The sequence below is a fragment of the Athene noctua genome, chromosome Z, assembly GCF_965140245.1.
Source record: "Athene noctua chromosome Z, bAthNoc1.hap1.1, whole genome shotgun sequence".
Lineage (NCBI taxonomy): Eukaryota > Metazoa > Chordata > Aves > Strigiformes > Strigidae > Athene > Athene noctua.
Window position 1 is genome coordinate 1888552 of NC_134077.1, and position 21714 is coordinate 1910265.

General features: G+C 41.7%; 1 protein-coding gene across 2 annotated transcripts in view; it reads right to left on the minus strand.

Annotated features, from left to right (window-relative positions):
• DCC (DCC netrin 1 receptor) overlaps positions 1-21714 on the minus strand; it is a 612108-nt gene that overhangs the window by 58784 nt on the left and 531610 nt on the right. For both annotated transcript variants that reach the window (XM_074932358.1, XM_074932359.1), the window contains exons 16-19: positions 14349-14444; positions 10430-10668; positions 6374-6512; positions 2215-2322 (exon numbers count right to left, since the gene is read on the minus strand). In XM_074932358.1, coding sequence (XP_074788459.1) covers positions 2215-2322; positions 6374-6512; positions 10430-10668; positions 14349-14444 — 582 coding nt within the window. The remainder of the gene's footprint in view (positions 1-2214; positions 2323-6373; positions 6513-10429; positions 10669-14348; positions 14445-21714) is intronic.

The window sequence follows — 21714 nt, forward strand, 5'->3', positions numbered from 1 at the left end:
TTAGAAATTAGAGGTACCTGTGTAATAAAACTGGAAAGTTTTAGAACTTAGAAACTAAAGGTACCTGTGTAATAAAACTGGAAAGTTTTAGAATTTAGAGACCAGAGGTACCTGTGTAAAAACCATATTTTTAGGAAGTATTTTGCTAGCAAATGAAATCTGGGGAAGAAGAAAAAAAGCCTGTGAGCAAGGCTGAGCGGTATAGCACACCCTGAAACAGGAGTCTCTGCCTAACCTTGAAAAAAATCTTATTTTTTCCCTAAAAACCTGACTTTAAGTCTGGTCCTAAGTGCTGTGCTGCAGGAGGGAGCTACTGGTACGGAGAGAGCCCGAGTGGGTCTTCAGGATTTTATCTTTGTGCCTGGATCCAAAGTGACTCCAAAAGTGGTGTAAGGCTTATTACTGCTCTTTCTTTAGTCTTTTCTGAAATAAAGATGCTTTTCCAAACTCATTCGGCATGAATGCTCACACTGGTCATAGATAGGCAGTGTTGGGATGGAAGTGATACATTTTTGTGGGGATTTTTAAATTTTATTTTATTTTATTTAGAGGCTTGCAGGTTGGAGTTACTAAAGCAGTTTCTCTGACTGTGACACCTGAATTAATAAAGTCATGAAAATATAAATACGTTTCTCAAATTAACAGAAATACACCCGCTCAGGCATTTGTAGGGATGAAGGTTTGGTTGTTAGGGACATTTCTACTCCCCGCAAGGAATTGTTTCCTCTGCTTGATAACTCTAAGAAACATTTGACCACAAAAACAGTAAAAAAAATCCCCTTCTTCAACCAAGTGCTACGAGAAAGAAGTTTGTGCCTGGATGGCAGGAGACCCAGTCAGCTCTCAGGTCTAGAATGCTGCTGCCGATGGAAAAACTCTATAAAAGTTGCTACCGCGGAGTCATTTCATGTCTTGGAAGTCAGGAAAGCTTTTAATTTATTTTCTCTTTTAGTCGCTGGGGAAATCAGGACCATTAGCATTCATTTCAGCGTGCTGTCCGTCAGAACGATCATTTCTTCTCTCTAATGGCTAAATTAGTGTAAACAGAGCCATTTCATCAAAACATCCTCCTTTCGGCCACGGTCACGGGTTGTAAAGTCCTGATGATAATGTAGAGGGAAATTATACACAGTTACACAAGCCTAGCCTAGGAATCGTTATTGCTGGGCGATGTCCACACAGAAATATAGCCTGATTTTATTGGTAACATAAAGCGGGATACTTTCCTGGTGTAACTCACACCAGCTCATCCGATGCCAGCGAAGCCCTGATGAGTTACAACTGCTAAAATCCGACCCGGTGCTCTTCAGTGCTAACGGCTCACACAGGGCATCCTTCTGAAGATTTCTTCCTCTTACACGGATATTTTGCAGCTCTTCAGCAGCGCGGTGCTGGGATTACCAGCAGTAATAGTCACCTATACACACTTTCTCCCACCCGGAAATATATTGTAGAACTGATCTAACCCATGTTTGTAGCAATGTGACCGTAATGAGCACATTTTGGAAGACAAGGAATCCTTCTCCTAATAATTCTATGGCTCGGAGATGTCTGTTAGCAGGCTAAAATGATAATTTAAATGCAAAATCTCAGATAGAACTCTACTAAATTTTTCAAACTCAATTAACATTGACGCTTTGTAACAGAATTCTCAATTAGGCACTAAGGTTATATATAGTATTTTGGAAAAAAATAAAAATAATATTGTGAAGCATTCATTAAGATCAGTTCTTGTCAGTCAATATTAGGGGTTTGTCCTGATCATCGCCTTAAATTGTTATCGTAAAATTAAACATCCACCAATAAATTCTCCCATGATGCGCTCCACTGAGCAACGTATCATTATGTATATTATGTATTGCATTATTGCCAAACAAAGTGCTTATTAGAGTCATTTCTAATTATCACCGAGCAGCATGTACTACAAAACATTCACTTCAAGTGCCGCATTTAACTTATATCACTGCTCTTAGCATTTAAAAGTAAAGGATTTACATCCCCTGAGTTCTAGCTCTTGCAGGATTCCCACATCCTTAAATCCTGCGTCCTGCAACCATCGCCTTGAATCCTAGACCGAGTTGGGTGGTAAAAGCAAGTGAAAATAAAATAACGTTAGATGAAATAGCACCCAAGAAAACAAACAAACAAACAGAGGGTGAAAGCAGCAAATGATGAGTAAATAAATGGAGAATGCAGGATAATGTAAACGTTTACCAGTAATTTTTCCATTGGCTTCCAACGGCGGCTGCCAGCTGACAATGACAGCTCGGGGCTTCCCTTCCCGTGTAATGACTGTCAAATCCTTGGGAGCAGAGGTTGGAGCTGAAAATAACGAGAATAATGGAAAACAGAAGTTATCCACCTTTGGTTTGAATTCCTTACACTCTGTAGCAGGCATGAACTACTCCGTAGGCGTTCACCGCTTTCTTACACCCTTTCGTATGCGAGTGTCCTTCGCTGTACTTCAAACACAGACCGGATGATTTGTCTAGAAGGGATATTTTAACACTGAAATTACAGAACACGCTGCCTGTGGCTACGTTAGGATTTGGTAGATAGTTCTTATCCTCCTACTGTCCAGCTAAACAACCACCGAGGCATCCAAGAACATCCAATATCTTCTGGGCGCCCTATACATTTAGTCACAGCAATAACGCTGTGGCTTCTCTATTTGGAACATTTGTAGGCATGTGCCAGTATAAAAGAAAGATAATTGTGTATATTCATTAAATATATGTTCAGCTTTGGGATGTATTATGATAGAAAACTCTCAGCTTTTCTGCTTTGGATTTCCGAGCCTGCTTTGCGTCCTGCTTTACTAATGCTGGCCACGGGGCCTTGCACAGCGTCTCAGTTATTTTTAAATTGTATCATAAGACTCCCGAGGAGAAGGGAAAAACAGGCAATTATTAAAAAATAGTTAAGAGATAGGAGCAATACATTGGTGCTGAGCTCGTTGTTTGTTTACTTAGTTTTGGTAGAGGCTGTAGATGACTTGGAGCATATCGATAGCATAACAGCATGGAGAACAGACCGTAGGGGCATCCCATCATCCCTGTCCTACCCATATGGCCACTAAATAACTTCCTTGATGGTTCAAAGTGCTCCAAAGTCTGACTTTAGGAGGTAAAGCTTTAAAAATCCGTTGGATCGTGCTGAGCTAAACCAGCCCGATCTAAAGCACGGCCACAAACCTCCAATGTGAGGAAGATTCAGTGATCTTAAACAAGAAGAAGGAAGGGAAGAGCCAGCTGCTGTACAGGCTCTGGTCACAAGGAATTGCTCCCTTTGATCTAACGCCCAGCAGATGGTCTCGTGGCATTCGCATCCGTTAAACTTTTCAAAAGAGAGATCCAGAAGGCAACCACAAAATCTGCACCCAGACAACCAAAGTTTCCGTTACTACCATTCCGTTCCTAAGTAGGTGACCGCTCGCCACCTGACGCTCTCTGTGGTAAATTTATGGTGGATTATTTCTCTGCTACATTTGCAGGAACGATACGTTCAGTCTGATATATCCGGAGCCATCACCACCAGGACTCAGAGTGTTTTACTTTAGTCTTTAGTTCACTGCTCCTCGCTGGGAGCGTCTTTCCTAGCCCGGAGTAGGCAAACCACAACACAAGCTCCCAGATCTTTGAGAAGTCTCTTAAATCTTCAGCAATGCCCAGCATGACCTGAGCTCCCACGTTGACGTTGTTCTTGTCGTTGTTGCTTATTCTTATTATTTCTCAAGTATCTTGTGTTGCATTTAAGAAGCTACTCAGCTTGCAACCAACTTGGGACACTGGCCCGTCCGTTTAAAACCAGTCTACTAGAACAAACACCTTGGGCTGCCTTGCTGTTTCAGGGGACTGCAAGTGATAAACCTTTTTGTGAACGAATCACACTTGATTTTCGAAGTAAAATTTCCTTTCTCTTTACTTTGGCTAAGCCCAGCTTGCAATTAATCTCCAACTTCACACAAAGTGCACCCACCTCTCTGTCTGCAAACAGCATCTTTATCTTCGACACTACTTTTCTGTTCTCTGATATTAACCCTTTTGCCATGTTTTCATGACCTAACCCTTTCCCTTCCGAGACTTTTTGCCTTTTGTGAGGTTAAAGTAGTAAGGCTGGTAGGCCTCCATCGTGTAACACAGGCTTTCCACACTGGTTACTACCACATGAGTCCCTCTGAGCGGCTGAAGTTGAGCTCCACTTTCAGCAGATTGTGAGCAGAAGATGCCATGCGGAAAAAGCAAAGCTTTCGACGTTTCCCTTAGCGCTCATTAACACCCCTCATATCAGCAAGACTTGTGTAGGCAGATCTGGGGATGGCACTTGGCTCTGAAAGTTGCTTTTGAATTACGGGCAGAACAATTCTCCCCAGCCATGGTAGTAATCTCCAGTGAATTTTGTATCGATGCTGATATGTACGTTCTTTAATATCATTACGGGAAATCCAACATGCGGAATGGGTACAAAATAGGCAATAAAGATCAGCAGTGCACGATGCCCTTAATTAACAGAGCTGCTCCATCAAGCTCAGATAATTGCATTGCAATCACATGGGAAAATCTAAGGACACATATATTCCCTCTTATTTTCCCTTTGTTAATTAACTGGCGTGTACTGTGGTTTTCATTTAAAAAAAAACCCCAAAAACAAAAAAACAAACCACCACACAACAAATCAATATTTACCAGCAGACTGCATGTGGTATCTGCTGGTAGAAACCAATTTGGAATGGCACCTAGAGTGTTTTCAAGGCCACCAGTCACCCTCAGGAAAATATAGCGCCTGCACTACACTGGTGTCCAAATTGCTGTCGACAACAGACGACGAAGAAAAAATATCTGAGGTAAAACCACCGACGTTCTTATCTACGGACAAGGGACTGCAGCAAGAAATACAGGCAATCGTAAAGAATGGGGGAAATCTAGTGGTGAACAGCTTCCTGCAGTTCAGTGGAGCTATTTCAACGGAAATCTTCTCAGGAGTTTCAAGTTTTTTTATTCTAAAAAAAAATAAATATATATGGATTTTGTGGAAGACCCTGCCCTTGTTTAAAGACAGCCTAGGGATCAGGATTCGTGCTGCCATTAACACCTATGTGATAACTAGAAGTAAAGCCTGGGCATGCTATTTCCCTACTGTGGTTAACTGAAGGCACATAAAAGAGAACTCAACAATTATATCTTAGAGAGGATGTTCTTATCTATAGAGATCGCTACGTCTCCATCCCTTTTCAAATATTTTTCTCCCGCTGAACTAGGGTTGTATCTGGTGTCTGTTATCAAAACTGCATTTAGGCCCCTTCGGAATCTGAAGTATCTTTCAGGTCAGAGCTTCCTGCTTGGAAAAGACCACTCAAACTCTTGAGAAGAGCAGCTAAATTAAGTCTTCAGAGCGTATCTCAGAATCATAGAATCACAGATTGGGTTGGGTTGGAAGGGATCTTAAAGGTCATCTAGTTCCAATTCCCCTTCCCCGGGCAAGGACACATTCCACCAGCCCAGGTTGCTCCAAGCCCTGTCCAACCTGGCCTTGAACACTGCCAGCGAGGGGTAAGCCACATATTTTTAATATTAATGGCTTGTTTGCTGGAAATGAAATACAGGTGTATAAGAACACTGAGCATAGAAGAGCTGCCTTACCAAACTGTCAGCAGGGAATTTATAATAAGCCAACATTTCACACAGGGTAGATAATTGTGTGTCTTTACAATAAATAATGCACAAGCTGGAAAGACTGCTCACTTGGCTATTTGTTGTTGTTTGGTTTTTGTTTGTTTGTTTGTTTGTTTGTTTTTCCCACTCTCTCTGTCTCTAATTTTGCACACACTGTTTCAATCGCTGTAACTGTGACTGTAGGTCTTGGCTTGGACTGAGGCATTGGCCACCAGCACAGCGCACAGCAAACAGCTAAAATATGTCCACAGAATATTATGAAGGGACCTGTGAGTCAAACTCTTAAGTTAAGAAGGATGTGTATTAGATAGAAGCATCACGGAGTCTTTTTTACTAAGCGGATAAGACGGGAAGTCATGCACTTGAGACAAAACCACACAGAAGTTTGTAAGCCAAAATCTTAAAGAAGCAAAATCGTTACCTAATAACGAGAGAATAATCATCATAAAGGATTTGAAATCCGCATTAAAAGTCACAGATACGGGGCAAAGCATTACACACACGTACTATCATCACCTAACTTCTTGCAGCGACGCACGAGCTCAGCAGAATGGCTGTTTCGCTTTGCTGCCCATGAAAAAAAAGTGAAAAAATAGATAATTTTGTTCATAAACCCCTGGTTTAGGCGGTTAGGATGAACCCGAACAAGGCTTTTGATGACAAAAACCCAAAGAAAGCCTTTCTAGCAGCTCTTGCCATACCTGCTTCGTAGGTGGTGGCGTGGGCAGTCATGCTCCAGGTGCTGGACCGCCGACCTTTGGTGACCATGACGGAGAACTCGTACATGGTGTTTGGCTTCAGACCGATCACGGTGTGACTCAGAGCGGTCGTATCTGCCGACTGCAAAGAGACCGAGGGGAGGATGTCTTTAAAGCCACTCTTTTTGCTGCTAGCCAAGCAAAACACAGTCACAATAAATTCTTTTTTGCAAGCAAAATAGTTGTATTGCTACCGCGCACCTTAACAGGGGTATTTTTAGTACCACAGGCAGTTAGATAAATTATTGTCATGCTTTCTCTTTCTCTTTTCCCAGACAAAGCAATTTGCCATGCTTTTTAAATTTATTTTTTTTTTTCAAATGGAAATTGGAAGCTAACCCTATGGCCTTCATCAATGCCCACAGAAGGACAAAAAAAATAAAAATAGAAACATTTCCATCATTGAAACACTCATTTGCAGCCTCTTCGATGGATTCCTTCAAATAAAAACATTTTGAAAATCTGATTTTTAGTGGAGGCTCAGAAAGTATTTTTACCCCCAGAATGGTCCTGCCTAACGCTTGCCAGTTCCTGGGGTTAACAGGGATTTATGACAGAGGTTGAAATATGAGCTAGAACACCTGCATAAAGATGCATTTTTGTGTCCATCAAACACACTTTTGCTTGGTTAAATACGTTATATTATCGATCTGCCTCGCTGCGATATGCTTAAACAACTAAACATATTGATATTGATGTGAATATTAAATTGTTCATTTATTTTTAGCTGATTTAGCTTTTTACCCCTAGCCTGCAGTAAGGAACAATCCGAGCTAAACGGCGCTTGTATCAAAGGAGACAAGTGAGAAGAAAAATATGGGACAAATTGGTGACGGGTGAATAAAATCAATTCCCACGCATTTCAAACTACAGAGCCTGGTGTGCAAAGCCCCAGCATCAACAACTTACAGGCCAGTGAGTAAACCTGGTGCAAACGTTTCTGTGTTTATATACCCACGGATTGAAATTTACTGAGTAAATGTATGACTTTGCATCAAAAGTCCGCCCTGAGGTTCACATTTGGGAAGTGTTTCCCCCAAGACATCTTGCTGGCATCTGTTAGTAACGCCATTGTGATGCTAACGGTCAGATGATTCAAAAATAAATCAACTTTTACTAAAAATGGGGCATCGGCATTCCAGTACGTCGCAGAATAAAGCAGTAATATACAAGGGGGAGCGGGATAAATTTCCTTTGCAGAGACATTAATGAATGGGCTATGTATGCCTACACGGTACGTTGCTTTATCACAAGTGCTCTGACAGATGTTTTGCACGCTACTTACTAGGAAGACTTAAGGCAATACCACATTCTATCATTTTCATACTCAATTAAAACTCCTAGCTCTCAGAAATCAGCACTTTCACAACTTTCATACTAGGGGTTTACTCCAGCAGAGAATCCCCCTCTATAAAAAATCTGCTTGAAGCGAAGACATCACATCTGTGTTCATAAACTACTCAGTGACTTGCCAGAGAGGGCAAAATCTACCTGCGAGAGTTGATACAAATTATTCTTTTTACAAATTATTCTTTAGACAAATTATTCTTTATTTTACAAATTTATTCTTTATACAAATTATTCTCATTTATATATGGCTGGATTTCAATATAGGGAATAATAATTTTCTCCTTCCGAAAAGATTTTGGAAGAAATGAAATTATTTACGGCATAAAATTACTCCTCGGCATGACTGAGGGTAACTAAATCTGATAACTATTGCTATGGAAATCCTCAGATATTGCACACGATCAGGAAAAATTCACATGGAAAAAAAAACCAAACAATAAGCTTTGAACCTATTCCTGGACAAAAATAGTTTTTAGCAGAACATAAAGATATGGGGTTCTTTTTTCGTTTTAAAAAAAAATAAATATTTGTCTCCAGCCAAGTGTTTTTCTTTGATTGTTTTTCTCAGTGCTAAATAATAGCATTTTAAAAGTCGAAACCACCCTTGAGGTTGGTTTTGCGTTGGGATGAAGCGGGTGTAACTGCAGCAAATACCTTTAGTAACGCCACGCCATGCCTTTTTGGGACAGTTTGTACAAAATAAAGTCGGCGGGGCCAAGTTAAATTTATAAACTCCCAACTTCAAGGCTAAACCCTTCATTATATTAAATCTGATCCGCAGTTTTGAAGCAATGGGAGACTTGAATGGGAAAATCTCAAAAGACTTGGAAACTCAATGCCAATGCACAGGCAAGTGCTTTGGGAACTTATTCGTGAGCCTGATCTAAAACTTTCTGAAGAAAAAGGAAGTTTTCCTTGCTGTTTTCAAAGAGTAACATAATGGTTTTTATCTTGCTTCCCTGAAAAAAAAATATGGTTATTTCAAGAAAACAGATCCTCTTGAAAACATTTTGGATTGTTTCTGCTTCTGGGTGATTGATGTGGAATAAACGAATCAGACCGGCTCCTCACGTTACCCACAGCCCGGCCAAACTGGAGATGGTGGCAAAAAACCAAAAAGGTTCTTCATTCTTGCTCCTTTCCCTGAAAACTGGGACTTTCCTCTGCTCTACTCATTTTGTTGGGCAGGGAAATCCATCTCCAAACAGGAGTCAGATCGAGGCAGGGCATTGAAACGTTACAACGCATCATTCCGACACCCTTAATTACCTAAGAGCTTGTTACAACTGCACGAGCATAAAAAATTTGTGTCTAATATTGCATCTGAGGTTGGCAGAAGTATGGCAGTAGATGTAAAAACAAGGTATGGCCTTTTATACCTTGTAAAGTTGGGTTATTATGTAAAAGCTTTACAGCGGGTCAAGCACCTGCGGCAAAAAGGCAGCTGACCCGAGTCTCCTCTCAGCTGGTGTGAACATAAATCAGGAGTAACTCAAGTGAAACGGATAGTTTGCAGCGGTACATGGACTCGGCCTAGAGCCAGCGAGCCAAATTTGGATGGACTAGTGTCAGGGGGAAGAGCTGAAAAATCCCACTCAGCAACGGGGCTGAAGGCAAGAGCTTCTCCACCGTCCTTCCCACCTCTTCCAAAAATTCCCTGGGAAAGATCTGGAGATGAAGAGTCTGTAGGATATGCGTACGCCAACCCTGGAAGGGGTGGAGAGCCGTTGTCTGGGGTTTAGTAAGGCCAATTTCTATTTAGACACATCACTCAGGCTCTAATCAGAGGAGCCTTGGCGGTGGATAGAGCATGGCAAGATCCACGATCCTTGTAAAAATGACTTGTACGAGGGTTTTTTTTTGTTAGGACAGAGAACGGTAAAAAAAAAAAGAGGCATCCACTCGCAGTATAAAAATACATCCATAGCAAACAATTCACTATGGATCCATATGATCCTTTAGGCAAGCGAAAACAACCATTATGGTAGGGCACGGGAGGAAGGACATGCTCGTCATGGGGAAGGTGGATGTTATATGAGATGCAATATATAAGCTGACAATAGTGGGGAAAGAAGAGCTTATTGTTCAAAACCAAGCAAACAAACAACAAAAAAAAAAGCCTAAAGGCTGTGCTTGTTCCTTCCCATTCCCTGTCCCACCGTATCTCTTCTGCTGGGTTGGGTACTGCTTTCCTTAGGGCTTGAAAAGTTCTCAGACAGAAAGTAGAATGCTGCTGTCATGTCCATTCCAGTTGAGTTTTTCCTCATTAACTAACCTTCCGTTTTTTTGCTGTTTGGGAACGTGTAATAGGGAGGGGTGGAATCGCCATACGGCGTGGGTGGGGTTTGCAATTGGTATTTCTCCCTATTCACGCTCTGCTACTGTGCTACCAAATCTCATTTATAGCTGATCGGTAACGATTAAAGATCAAAACTGTCAACGGTTGGCACGTGGAATTAAAAATACGGCATTTTCATCCAACTAAAACACACAGGTTTCTAAGAAGCAGCGGTTACTGAGGCAAGTTTCCTTTAGATTGAAACGGGACTTTTGGTTGAGGGAAGTTCATAAAAGCCAATTCAGAGCCTTTGCAAATCAAATATGAACAGATGGAATAGCTCATAAATTCATAACGTGTTAAAATTTCACCTTGTACTTAGCACTGGTTGAATAGCTCGTTCTCCATCGGACCGTGTAGAAGCGAACCTCCGTAGTCTTTTGGTTCTTTGGGACAGAGTTGTCTGCCCAGATGACCCTCACTGCATCATGCGTAAGTGCAACAGCCTGGACACCTACTGGTGGGAGCATGGGGGTGGAGATATCTGGGACTGAGGTAGGGAAATCATCAAGCAAAGGATAAAAATCAACTTCTAATGGATCAATGGGGTCTGGGTCCATACATCACCAAATGAGCATTCCAAAATAAAGGCGTAGGTAAGTTCAACAGAAAAACAAAACCAAACCAAAACACAAACAGCCACCAAGGGGCACACAGCACAATGGGTTAAATGCATGGCATTAATGAGGAGGAGGAACATGAGGAGAACAGAAAGAAAGGCATTAATGCAAAATGAGAACGCATCGGCAACGTTTCACTTACATCACTACAACAAAACTAACCAGCGCTAAGCGCGACTTTTCGTTTCAATACTTCCAGGTTTGCTGTGTTCTCTTCACGCAAGAGGAAGTCAACGCGCAGTATCTCTCCTTAAAAGGACTTACGTTTTCTTAATAAAAAAAAAATTCCATCACTTCAACGTTACATTATCGGAAACACCCACAAAGTGGAGAGCGTGCCGTCCTCCAACCTGATTTACAGACACGCCATACTCCCACGTGTAGGAGCTACCTATGCTTTACTCCCTAGGCAGCCTCTTTGAGGCCCTTGATGTTGTTTTAGGCTCTTGAAAGGAGCATATTCTGCATCTGCTTAAATATTTATTAGGCAAACCAGAATATAAAAATGTCACTGCTGAAGCGAAGATCTTGCAATTGTTGGTTTAACACTCTCGGTGTGTTAAATGTGGATATCCAGGCATGGAGATGTCAGTTATCTTCAAGTGGGGCTTCTTCCTCCAGGAACAAGTTCCTCTCCCGTGTGTCTGTGATCGGGTGGTCTTTGAGAAGCAAAATGCTGACTACCATGCACACGCCAGAGGAAAATTCTGGAAAAAATCTGGAATTTCTCTCCTGACCAGCATTACGGTTTGGCCCTGATGACATTCACCCTCTCTTGGCTTCTCTGGGGGTGCAGGGTGATGGCACCCACGCGGGAACCAGAGACCCTCCACACTTGGTTTAAATACCTCTGCCCTTGTTGAAGTACCCAGTCAACCTCCGGCCTATCTTTTAAAGGTCGATTTACTGACTCGTTATTTACCAGTCGTGGGTTTTCTAAGCACAATTTCAAAATGCAGTGGGTAAAGTGCAGGAAAAGCACGCCAAGAGTTGCTGTTTGGTTGTTTGTTGGTTTTGTTTTGGTTTTTTTTTTTTTTTTTCCTAAAAGAATGTGCTAATTAATTAACCAAAGCATAAATGACTCTAATATTTCATCACTGACAGTTGCCACAGTTTGTCTGCTCCATGGGCAATTCTAGCTCCTGAAACTCTTTGATCACTCCCGTTTTATGGGTTTGTAATTCTTACGCAGAACCTCGGGAAGTCGCAGCCTTCATAAGGGAAAACAGAGGACACGAGGATGTTTAAAAGGGATGAGAAGCCGTTAGGTTCAACCTGCTTCTTGCGTGGCTTCTTTCATCAAAAGCTGCTTTCTAAGAAGCTTGAATCTCAGCGTTGAAGGAAATGAAACAACCTGGCTGTTGTTGTAGGGACCCAAAACTCAAGCACACAATCCACACAGGGAGGAACGGGCAGCTGAATCTTTTTTTTTGGCCCCAACCTGGTGAATAAAAGTTCTGCAAATTGAAAGTCAACAGCTTTTTTCCCTGAAGTTTTCCAAAAGAGTTGGCTGTAATCTTTGGAAGGTGAGCAATACCTGTTTCTGCTGGTTTGTTTTTTGTTGGGTTTTTTTTTTTTTTTTACAAACTTATGCTGGATGTTGATGCGACTGGAGCTGAGGGGATATTTTAGCAAACACTGCACTTGTTTCTCTTTTTCTTTCCCAGACTGAAAAGTGAAGTCCTGCTGTAGAGGAGATGATGAAGGGAGGCTGGGTTTAGCAAAATCAATGGTCAGACTTGATCAATCAAGAAAATTCAGTTTCTCAAACACGTCCCCACTGACCTGAGGAAGAGGGAAATGTCTATAATCCACTGGTGGCTGAAAACAGGTACCTAAATCGTGCCTCCATTTCCCATCAAAGTTTCGTTTGCTATTATTTATGGACATCTCATTTGGAAATCGCAACCTTTTGCCAGAAAAGATTTTCTTGCTCTTTTTGGAGCTGTTTTGTGAATTTTGCATGTTCTATAACTTTAGTTTCCACACCGCATGCACACCAAAGTGTGTCTACATATACGCGAAACGGGCACGCAAAGACACAGTTTTTGTTGCCCAGGGTACGTCAGCTCATCCGTTGCTTGGGGAACACAGCTCCTGCGCTTTCCTGCTTTGCTAAAAGCTTTTTTTTTTTTTTTTTTTGAGATATTTCTCCAGGAATGATCCAGGCCACAGGCTCCTTTCAGTGGCTGCATCCCACCGGTGGGAGGTGGTGGGAAGCTCCGGGTAGGGACGTCTCTCAGCAATAAGAGAGAAGCTCCGAGGTGGACTCGCAGATGATCATTGGGTCAGGTCACCAAACCAGAGCCCAAGCCTGAATTACCTTTTTTTTTTTTTTTTTTTTACACCTGGATATTGTTTTGTTGATGAGAGGTTATATACAGACATAAAATCAAATCCCACAGGTCAGCCGGGTGATTTTTAAATAGAATCGACAGGGAACGAAAAAATCTTGAAAATAAAAGTATCTCTGGATCCTGAGGCAAACTCACTGAAAAAGATTTTACAAGACACACACCCAGCAAGAATGACCTCTGTAGACTCCAGACAAGAAGAAAGATTAAGAAGTTTGAGCCAGAAGTTCCCTGACTTTATATCTAATATAGCTTGTTATGGTTGCCCTTGATTGTGTAATTAATTTCTTTTTTTTTTTTTTCTCTGTCTGACTTTCCAAGATTTCTTATGGGAATACTTCACAAAACCATACGGATAAAAGCCGTTTTTCCTTGTAGAGTCACAGAAGTGCCATTTGGCTGGTTTATTCCTCGTGGTCCACCCAGGCCAGCGTCAGTGATGGGGTTTGCTCTCAGTGACGCAGCTCCCCTTCCAGGCAGCTCTCAACACCGTGGGTGCAACGCGAGTGGAAACTTCACCAAATGATGGTGTCACTCCAGAGGAAAAACATTTTTCTTTTCGTTTTTTTTTTTTTTTTTTTCTTCATTCTACTCAGCAGTTCCACCCACCCACCAGTGATTGCAGAAAACCCACGAAGCAGTCTGGACAGCAGCGCTACACAAGATTAATCCTGATTTAATAAATTTTTTAGCGTCCCAACAACACATTGGTGAAAAATAGCTGCCTAAAAGCACCCTGCTCCATAACTGCTGGTTATTTCTCTTTGTGAGCCTTATCCTGCCAGGAAAATCTCATCAGTACGTTCCTTCGCCTTTTGCAACCCCTCTACACGCTTTTGTAGAAGTGTGGTTTTAACTAATCCATTTTAAACTGCTTTAAAGATGAACGAAACAAAAATAATTTAAGCCGGGCTTAATTCAGCTAAGCTATTCACCACTATTCTGCTCCGATCTTTAAATATTTAAATTGTTTGGGAGTCATGCTTCTCCCAAGCCAACCCGCACCAAAGAGCAAGCACTTGTGAGCATCCCATTGAATTTATACAGCAAATCTCTGGAAAAAGGTAAATAATTCATTTTATCTGTGTAGTTACAATAAAGTGGAAAATGAAGCTGATTTATTCTAGCCGGGACCTGGAGGCTGAAGAGCTTTTTTCTTCCACTGCCTTGACCAAATCGTTTTGACTAGCATGCACCTTTGTAAGGCGAATGTTTACTGATGGGAAGAAGGTTATGAACCGGGATTTGCAACTCACCTGTCATCGATCTGGTGGTCGCGCTCTCGTACAGAGGCACCCCCTCGCCTGCGTTGTTAAAGGCCTTTAAGGAAATCACGTAATGGGAACTTGGCTCTGCAGGAAGAAACAAAGAAGGCAAAAAACAAAGCACAGACTGTTAAAGTCAGATCTGGGATGCAGAACGGATGAGCGATTCCCTGGAAAAAAAAGGAAAAAGAAAAAAAAAAAAATAGTTAAGCAAGTAGGTGATGAGCACAATGGCTGCCCATCATTTTTGTTTCCCTTCCAAAGGTTTTATTTATCTCAATCTCCCGGTCCTACCTCCATCAATTCTCCTTTAAATCACCTGCGGATTTGCCTGCAAAAAAAAAAAAAGCTGGATCCAACGTTGTGCATCGCCCAAGCAGAGGAAGCCTCAGACGCGGTGCGACGTGTGGTGCTACCCGGAGGTGAAGGATGCCGTGGGGCTGCCGGGAGGGGACAACGTGTTGCCATCCCAGGGATGAGATGGTTGAAGGTCACCAATGACGTGTCGCCTTGGGATCCTGAGATTCCTACCAGCGAACCGCCGGCATCCAGCTCTCCCAGTGCTGCTGGGGGCAACTGGTGCTCCTGGACCCAGCCCAGAGCGGTTCAGCTCCCCCCCCCCCCCCCACTGTGACCCATTTTCTGGATGCTGAGCAAAAAGCCTCCCTCCCTAATTTCTTGATGTCAGGATTATCTCGGGAACAGCCATTTTACCCCTTTTTACCTCGCTGAGAACCTCACACTATGACGTAAATACGAAGGAGGTGGCCGACCACAAATAACACATGGGAATCAACTTCGGGGTGCACGGATGTGTTGCCCTGCTTTGTGTGTTCTAGTTTACCACGGGGTTACTCTAAATACAGCCCTAAATGAAAACAAAGTCAAATGACCCTGTGAAGTTCCACGTTGGTTTTTTTAGGCGACTGTTTTCCGAGAAAAACAAGACAATTAATTTTCCTGATTTTTCTGTGTGAATAGCTTCATCCCCCACCTCCCCTTATTTTTTTTTTTTTTTTTTAGCTGTTAATTCTATTTGTACAGAAAAAAAAAAAAATGCAGCTGAATACGCTGGGTGCTCATACACCTGCTAAAGACGGGAACTGTCCCCTCAAAGATCTTTACCAAAAAAATAACAAATGTTTCTATGCGAGGAGACATTTATTAATGAGACATTGCAAAAGACCCGCTGCAGAATTACGTATTTCATCTACATTAACACCAAATCAGCTCAGCATGATTAACACTATTACAGCAAATCTGAAACGAGTAAATAATCTTGAAGTACTCGTTGCATATTGTTACTAATAGCCTTTCCACACACATATTTTGTACTTAATTTTACGTCCAGATGAAACAGTGACACGTTTGTTTAATATTCAGGTGACTTGTGTGGTTCTATTGCAAAAGAGCTAAACTTTCAAAATTGCCAAATGAATGACTGGTGCATTAATAACTCCTTGCACTATTAGTTATTAATTCAGTTGGTACTCACCGTAATATCCTTAGTTATACGGAAATTATTTTGCATTCACAGAGATATAGTATCTATTTTCATATGATTTCCACTCTATATTAGCATACTACTTTTAATTTCTAATTTCTCTAAGTGTTGTAACTCGCCAGATTCCACACAAAGATTGATTTATTGAGACACAGAGCCATTATTTAGCTGCGAGTTTAATAATGTCACATTCTGCAGAAGACAAAGAAATTCAGATGCAGAGCCTAGTCCCACTCCACCTCTTTTTATTTTTACCCATACCCCAGCTGTTGTGATTTTTTTTTAAGAGTTTTGAAAGATGCCTGGCAGAGTGCTGCAAGGGGTTAATGCAGATTTTGGGAAAGACAACGAAAAGTTGAAGTTTTAGGACTTTGAGACGTAACAGGTGTTTGTTATTACCAGCTCGGTGGCTATATTGAAGTGGAGATATAAACAGTGTATTAATCTCATTAATTTCTGTAAATTAGTCACGTGGTTTGGTTTTAAGGGCTGTCCCTGTAGTGACTGAAGAGTCAAGCACCTCTGTAGAATATTTCATCCCATGCTGGGACAGGTATTTATGGAAGATAAAATGAATCATCCTCTAAAGTTCAATACGTATCTCCACTGATTATGTCCAGAGCACAGACGTCTGGACTTCACTTGGCTTAAATTTTTCAATAACGAGACATTAGTGAGGAAAAAATAAAAAAAAAAAAAAGTCACCCTGAACGCTGATTTTTGAAATGTGAAACATTACTCCAGAAACCTGATTCTAGAAATTATCGTCAAAACCCCCCCAAACCCCATAGAGCTGTCACGTCTAAATCAAAATAAATTGTGAATTCCCAGTGACGAATAAGCAAAATGAGTGATTTATTATTAATTTGATCGTGAAAAATACACTCACAGAAATTGATAAAGGAGGTAGAAAAAGGTGATAAGCTCATGGAGAATTTAAAACTGGAGGCTCTATAGCGCGTACTTCATTACAACTGCCCATATAGCACAATATATAGTCCCTCAGATTTTATAAATTGAACAGACCGACGTATGATTTATGTTTATAACTAGGCTGAGTAAAGTTACATTTGCAAAAATGAGCTAAGATTGCGATGAGGATGCGAGCTGTAGCTTTCTGTTAAAACCATGAAAAATTCAGGTGGTTAATTTGAGTTGCTGCTAACTGGAGCAATAAATAATTGCTTGAGTCTCCTCTCAGATAAGAGGGAGAAAGGTAATTTGCCACGGTACAGCGTTTGAACACAGTATTAGAGTTGAGTTTAGTCCAACACAACGCAAAAGTGAAAAAGTATTAATATTGTCAACGTGGCAGGCAGTTGCTTTTTGAACTGCTTTGTATATTAATAATACTTACAGGGTCGTTCGGCTGCTCTTTTTGGTAAAATGCCATCGACGAGTGGGGAGTTCAAATGAGAAGAGCTTTTTAGTGTAAACCTACTAATAGGTGCAGCAGCTAATGGAACAGAAGGGTCGTTAGTGCTCCTGGCAGAAACAACGCAAAGGAAGAGAGAAACGGGGGCTTTAGAGATGACGATTGCAGTGTAGTTGCAAGAATTCAGAGGTAAATTCTAATTTTATTTTTTTTTCTCTACCAACTCCCATTCATCACTTTGTAACAATGAAGTTCCCATTTGCATTTGCTATTCTGGAGCAGGAGAAGGGAAGAATTATATGTGTTTTGTTTGTTGCTTGTTTGTTGTTTGTTTGTTTTTTTTTTTTCATTTTTCTGGCAAAGAAAAATCTCTTCTTGCCTTTGAAAAAGCTGAGCAAATAATTCAGCTTTAATTAGAGCATCAACCAAGAATCCCCATGTCAGTGTTGGTGTGGAACACGCTCTGGAAATAAAGTTGTGCTCTGCAGTTCAACTTAAAACAAAAACAAACAAACAAAAAAGACAAGAAGTTCAAACTAAGCGTGGACAAAATCAATTTCTTCTACTGACAGATGATGTTATTGAAAAGAAAATAATCAACAAACACCAACTCATTCAAGATACCACAGTTATTTTCTTGTTTAAGAGAGTAAAATTGTTCTTTAAGAGGGTAAAACTGTTCTTTAAGAGGGTAAAATTGTGACATCTCTATAGCCATTACATGGGGTCTTTTGACAAATATTGCATTTTCATGTATAATTTAATTTTCTCTTTAAATTTCTCTTTAATTTTCTCTTTAATTTTCTCTTTAATATAAAATAAACACTTGACCACTAGATGTGAACTCCAATCCAAGAAAAGCTCCTTGCCTTAAACTACAGTGTTGGGAAAAGAATAGTGCAGTCACAGATTTTTCCGGATCAGCACCTTTCTCTCCTAAATAAAAAGTCATTCTCAAGTCCTCTTCTCACTCCTCATTTTAAGAATTACCTGTCACGAGGGACCTGCAGATCGGCACCCTGGGAGAGCCGAAGCGAAGATGGGGTCTCCTGCTCATCGTGAAAAACGTTGCTCAATCCCATCATACAACTCAGAGCCTCTGTCCCACACTTAAAAACCTGAATTTCTTCTAACGCAATGTAATAATAAATAAATAAATATTAATTAATAAATAAAACTAATAAAACAGCAATTCTGTGTTCAATAATCTTCTCCCAACACCTATGTCGATGCCTTTCCTGATCCTAACCAAAGCATCTTTAGTGCCTTTTTTTTTTTTTTTTTTTTTTTTTCCCATTATAAAGCTGTTTTTAACTGCAGGCTGCATAAGTCTACTCTCTGGATGGCAGAGCCAGTACTAAGGTATCCACCATGAGGAGCTACGGCTTCCCTGTAGAAGAAGCAGAAACAAAGATATCTTGTCAAAACAGATGGGGTCTGGCAATATCCTGCAGTGAAAAGGCCGGGTGGTAATTGCAGCAAGAGAAATTCCTATTAGTTCTTAGGAAAAAAAAATAAATATGAGGGTTGTCAAGCACCGAGGCAGAGACTGGTGGAACACCCATCCTTGAAGGTGCTCAGAAGTTGATGCAGGTGGGACCCAGAGCTGCTTTTAAAGCTGGCCCTGCTTGATCCAAGACTTGGACCGTATGACTTGAGGGATCCCTTCCAACCCAAGTCATTCCACGACAATTATCACGCAAATGGGGTGAGAACAGGAACCTGACTTCGATGCCGAGCTGAGGAGGAGGTTCTAAGCCAGCTGGTGACGGAGGACCCTTCTGTCTTCTCTGCTGCTCTCACAACTTGCTGCACCAAAAGCATAGTGCCTCCCCTTTATTTGCAATGAAAGGGGTGGAAACGCAAACGCTCGATTTTGTGGTAAGCAGAGTAACTCCCGTAGGAAATGCCCTCCAAAGAGAAAAGGTCTTCAAGAAAACGATGTCTGTGCTGTGTCCTGCCATTGTCACCGATACCGAAAGACCCTCTAAAGGGCAGAGAAACGTTCAACCACAATTATCTCAAAAAAGCAACCAGAGAACAGCCTCGTTTACTCCGGTCTGCATTTGGGAAAACATTACACTGTTGTACCAGGATCAGTTCCTAGACCTACTAATATTAGCTTATTGCCAGGAAAAGGTAAGCTATCTACAGACCAAATGTCAAACTGAAGTATAAAATCTGCAGATGAAGGTTATCGAATTCTGAGAAATCAAGAGAGAAAAGCACTTCCAATATCACGGTCGGTTGTAGTGTGCTGGACTTGAAATGGAGGGTTGAATCAAGGGCTGTGGTTTTCCAGACTGTCAGGGCTGGACAATGCTCTCAGGAAGATAGAAGCCACCCTATATGCATTAAGAAACCCCCAAACCAGTTTACAATCAAGTTTTCATCTCGTGGTGCCACATCAAACAAGCCCAAAGCAGGTGGAGTTGCTGCTGGAGATCCTGGAGAAAATATTCGGCATTTAGCAGACTACTAAATAAATTTGGGCTTTGGGAGCTGCGTGTTAGAGCATCAGCTGGTGTTAGAGCATCAGCGATACCTTGCCGGAGGGTCGGAAGCCCAGGGGGTGATTTGGCCTCCTCTGTGTAGAAACTACACTCAAGGAACAAACTGTTCCCCAGCACCCAAAAAGAAAGGTGCCTGGGCTTTGATTTTACAAATATCCACGAGCACCTCAAGGCCAGCAGATTAAATTCCATTAAAAGAAACAATAAGTGATGCATTCCACCTCTTGGACAATATACACTTGCCCTGGAGAGCAAAGCTTAGAAGCAGATTTTTAGCACAATCTAGGGAAATTATATCCACATTAAAAAAAAAAAAAAAATTAATCTTTTAATCATATTAACAAATTTAACGATAAATATTCCACTAGCGTAGACTATCACGGTGAAATTCTCCAAAGGAGTTTCCCCTATGCTGTCAGCTGGAGAAAACCAGTTTTATTTTATTCCTTCTACGCGCTTCGTACATCAGCAACAGACCTACCAGTGAATTATCTTTGCTCTAATGCAACAGAATTAGCATATATTTACATCTTCTGGTAAACTAGAATCCATAATACCAAAGAGCTTCATTTCAGTTACGTTAAATTCACCAAATGCTGTAAAATCCAAGAACGTATTTTTCCAAGGTTACAAAGGATAGGCCTGGTATCATCTTTGTGAATGAAGAGCACAAAATTTTAGGAAATTGGGCACTTTTTTTTTTTTTCCACGCCAAAAACTTTTATCCAAAGTTTCAACAAAGACAGCAAACGAACATGTTTTTGGAGCATCAGGAGCACTAGAATCTCCTCAAAATCAATTCCTCCTGTTTAGGATCTGAAAAAAACAACGTACATGGCTGATTGAGGCACCAAAATCTGAAACTTTTAGCTTGGGAAAAAATCCCACCTGTTAAAGCTCTCTTTAAACAAAAACATTTATTTTGAGAGCAAATCTAGAGAACAGCAGAAACTTGAATTACCTGCAGTATGTCACAAACTTCTCAAGAAATGATGGACGAGTCACTGGGGGTTTTTTGTGTCTTCAGCCCAAAGGTATTAACTTTTTTTTTTTTTTCCCCCATTTCCGTGTTTTTTTTGTTTTGTTTTTTTTTTTTTTTTGCCTATAAGCTTTTTCAAGTAGATTCTTACAATATGTTTCTATGTTAAGCAGACAATGAAACCCCAAACTCATCTCAAACCTCCGGGCACTCCTGTAGCATCAATAATAAAGGTATGTTATACACAGACACACTTCAAATATTTCCTATATTTAATGGAAATTCGTCCTTCAGGAGCACAGCTCTGCCCAGCTGCTCCACAGAGCTGTGAGGGACGAGGGACAGGGCGGGGTCCTACACATCTACATTTTGAATGAATACAACCTAACCTGTAATTTTTAATCCAGTCTCACCATTGAATCTGTTACAATTGGTGAGGGCATGTCCCAGCTCTTCAGATGTTGGGACAGGGAAGAGATCTGAGCCACTGGGGAGGCCGCCCCTCGCTGAGGGGGTTCAGTGTTGGGCCCCTCACCCCAAAAAGGCCATTGAATGACTCGAGCGTGGCCAGAGAAGGGCAACGGAGCTGGGGCAGGGTCTGGAGCACAGGTCTGCTGGGGAGCGGCTGGGGGAACTGGGGGGGTTCAGTCTGGAGAAGAGGAGGCTGAGGGGAGACCTCCTGGCCCTCTGCAACTCCCTGCCAGGAGGGGGCAGAGAGGGGGGATGAGTCTCTGGAGCCAAGGCCCCAGCGCCAGGCCCCGAGGGAATGGCCTCAAGCTGCCCAGGGCAGGGTCAGGCTGGCTCTGAGGAAGGATTTCTGTGCAGAAGGGGCTGTTGGGCGTTGGAATGGGCTGCCCAGGGCAGGGGGGAGTCCCCGGGATCCCTGGAGGGGTTGAAGAGTCGGGCTGAGCCAGCGCTGAGGGATCTGGGGGAGTTGGGAACGGTCAGGGGGAGGGTCGTGGTTGGGCTGGAGGAGCTTCAGGGGC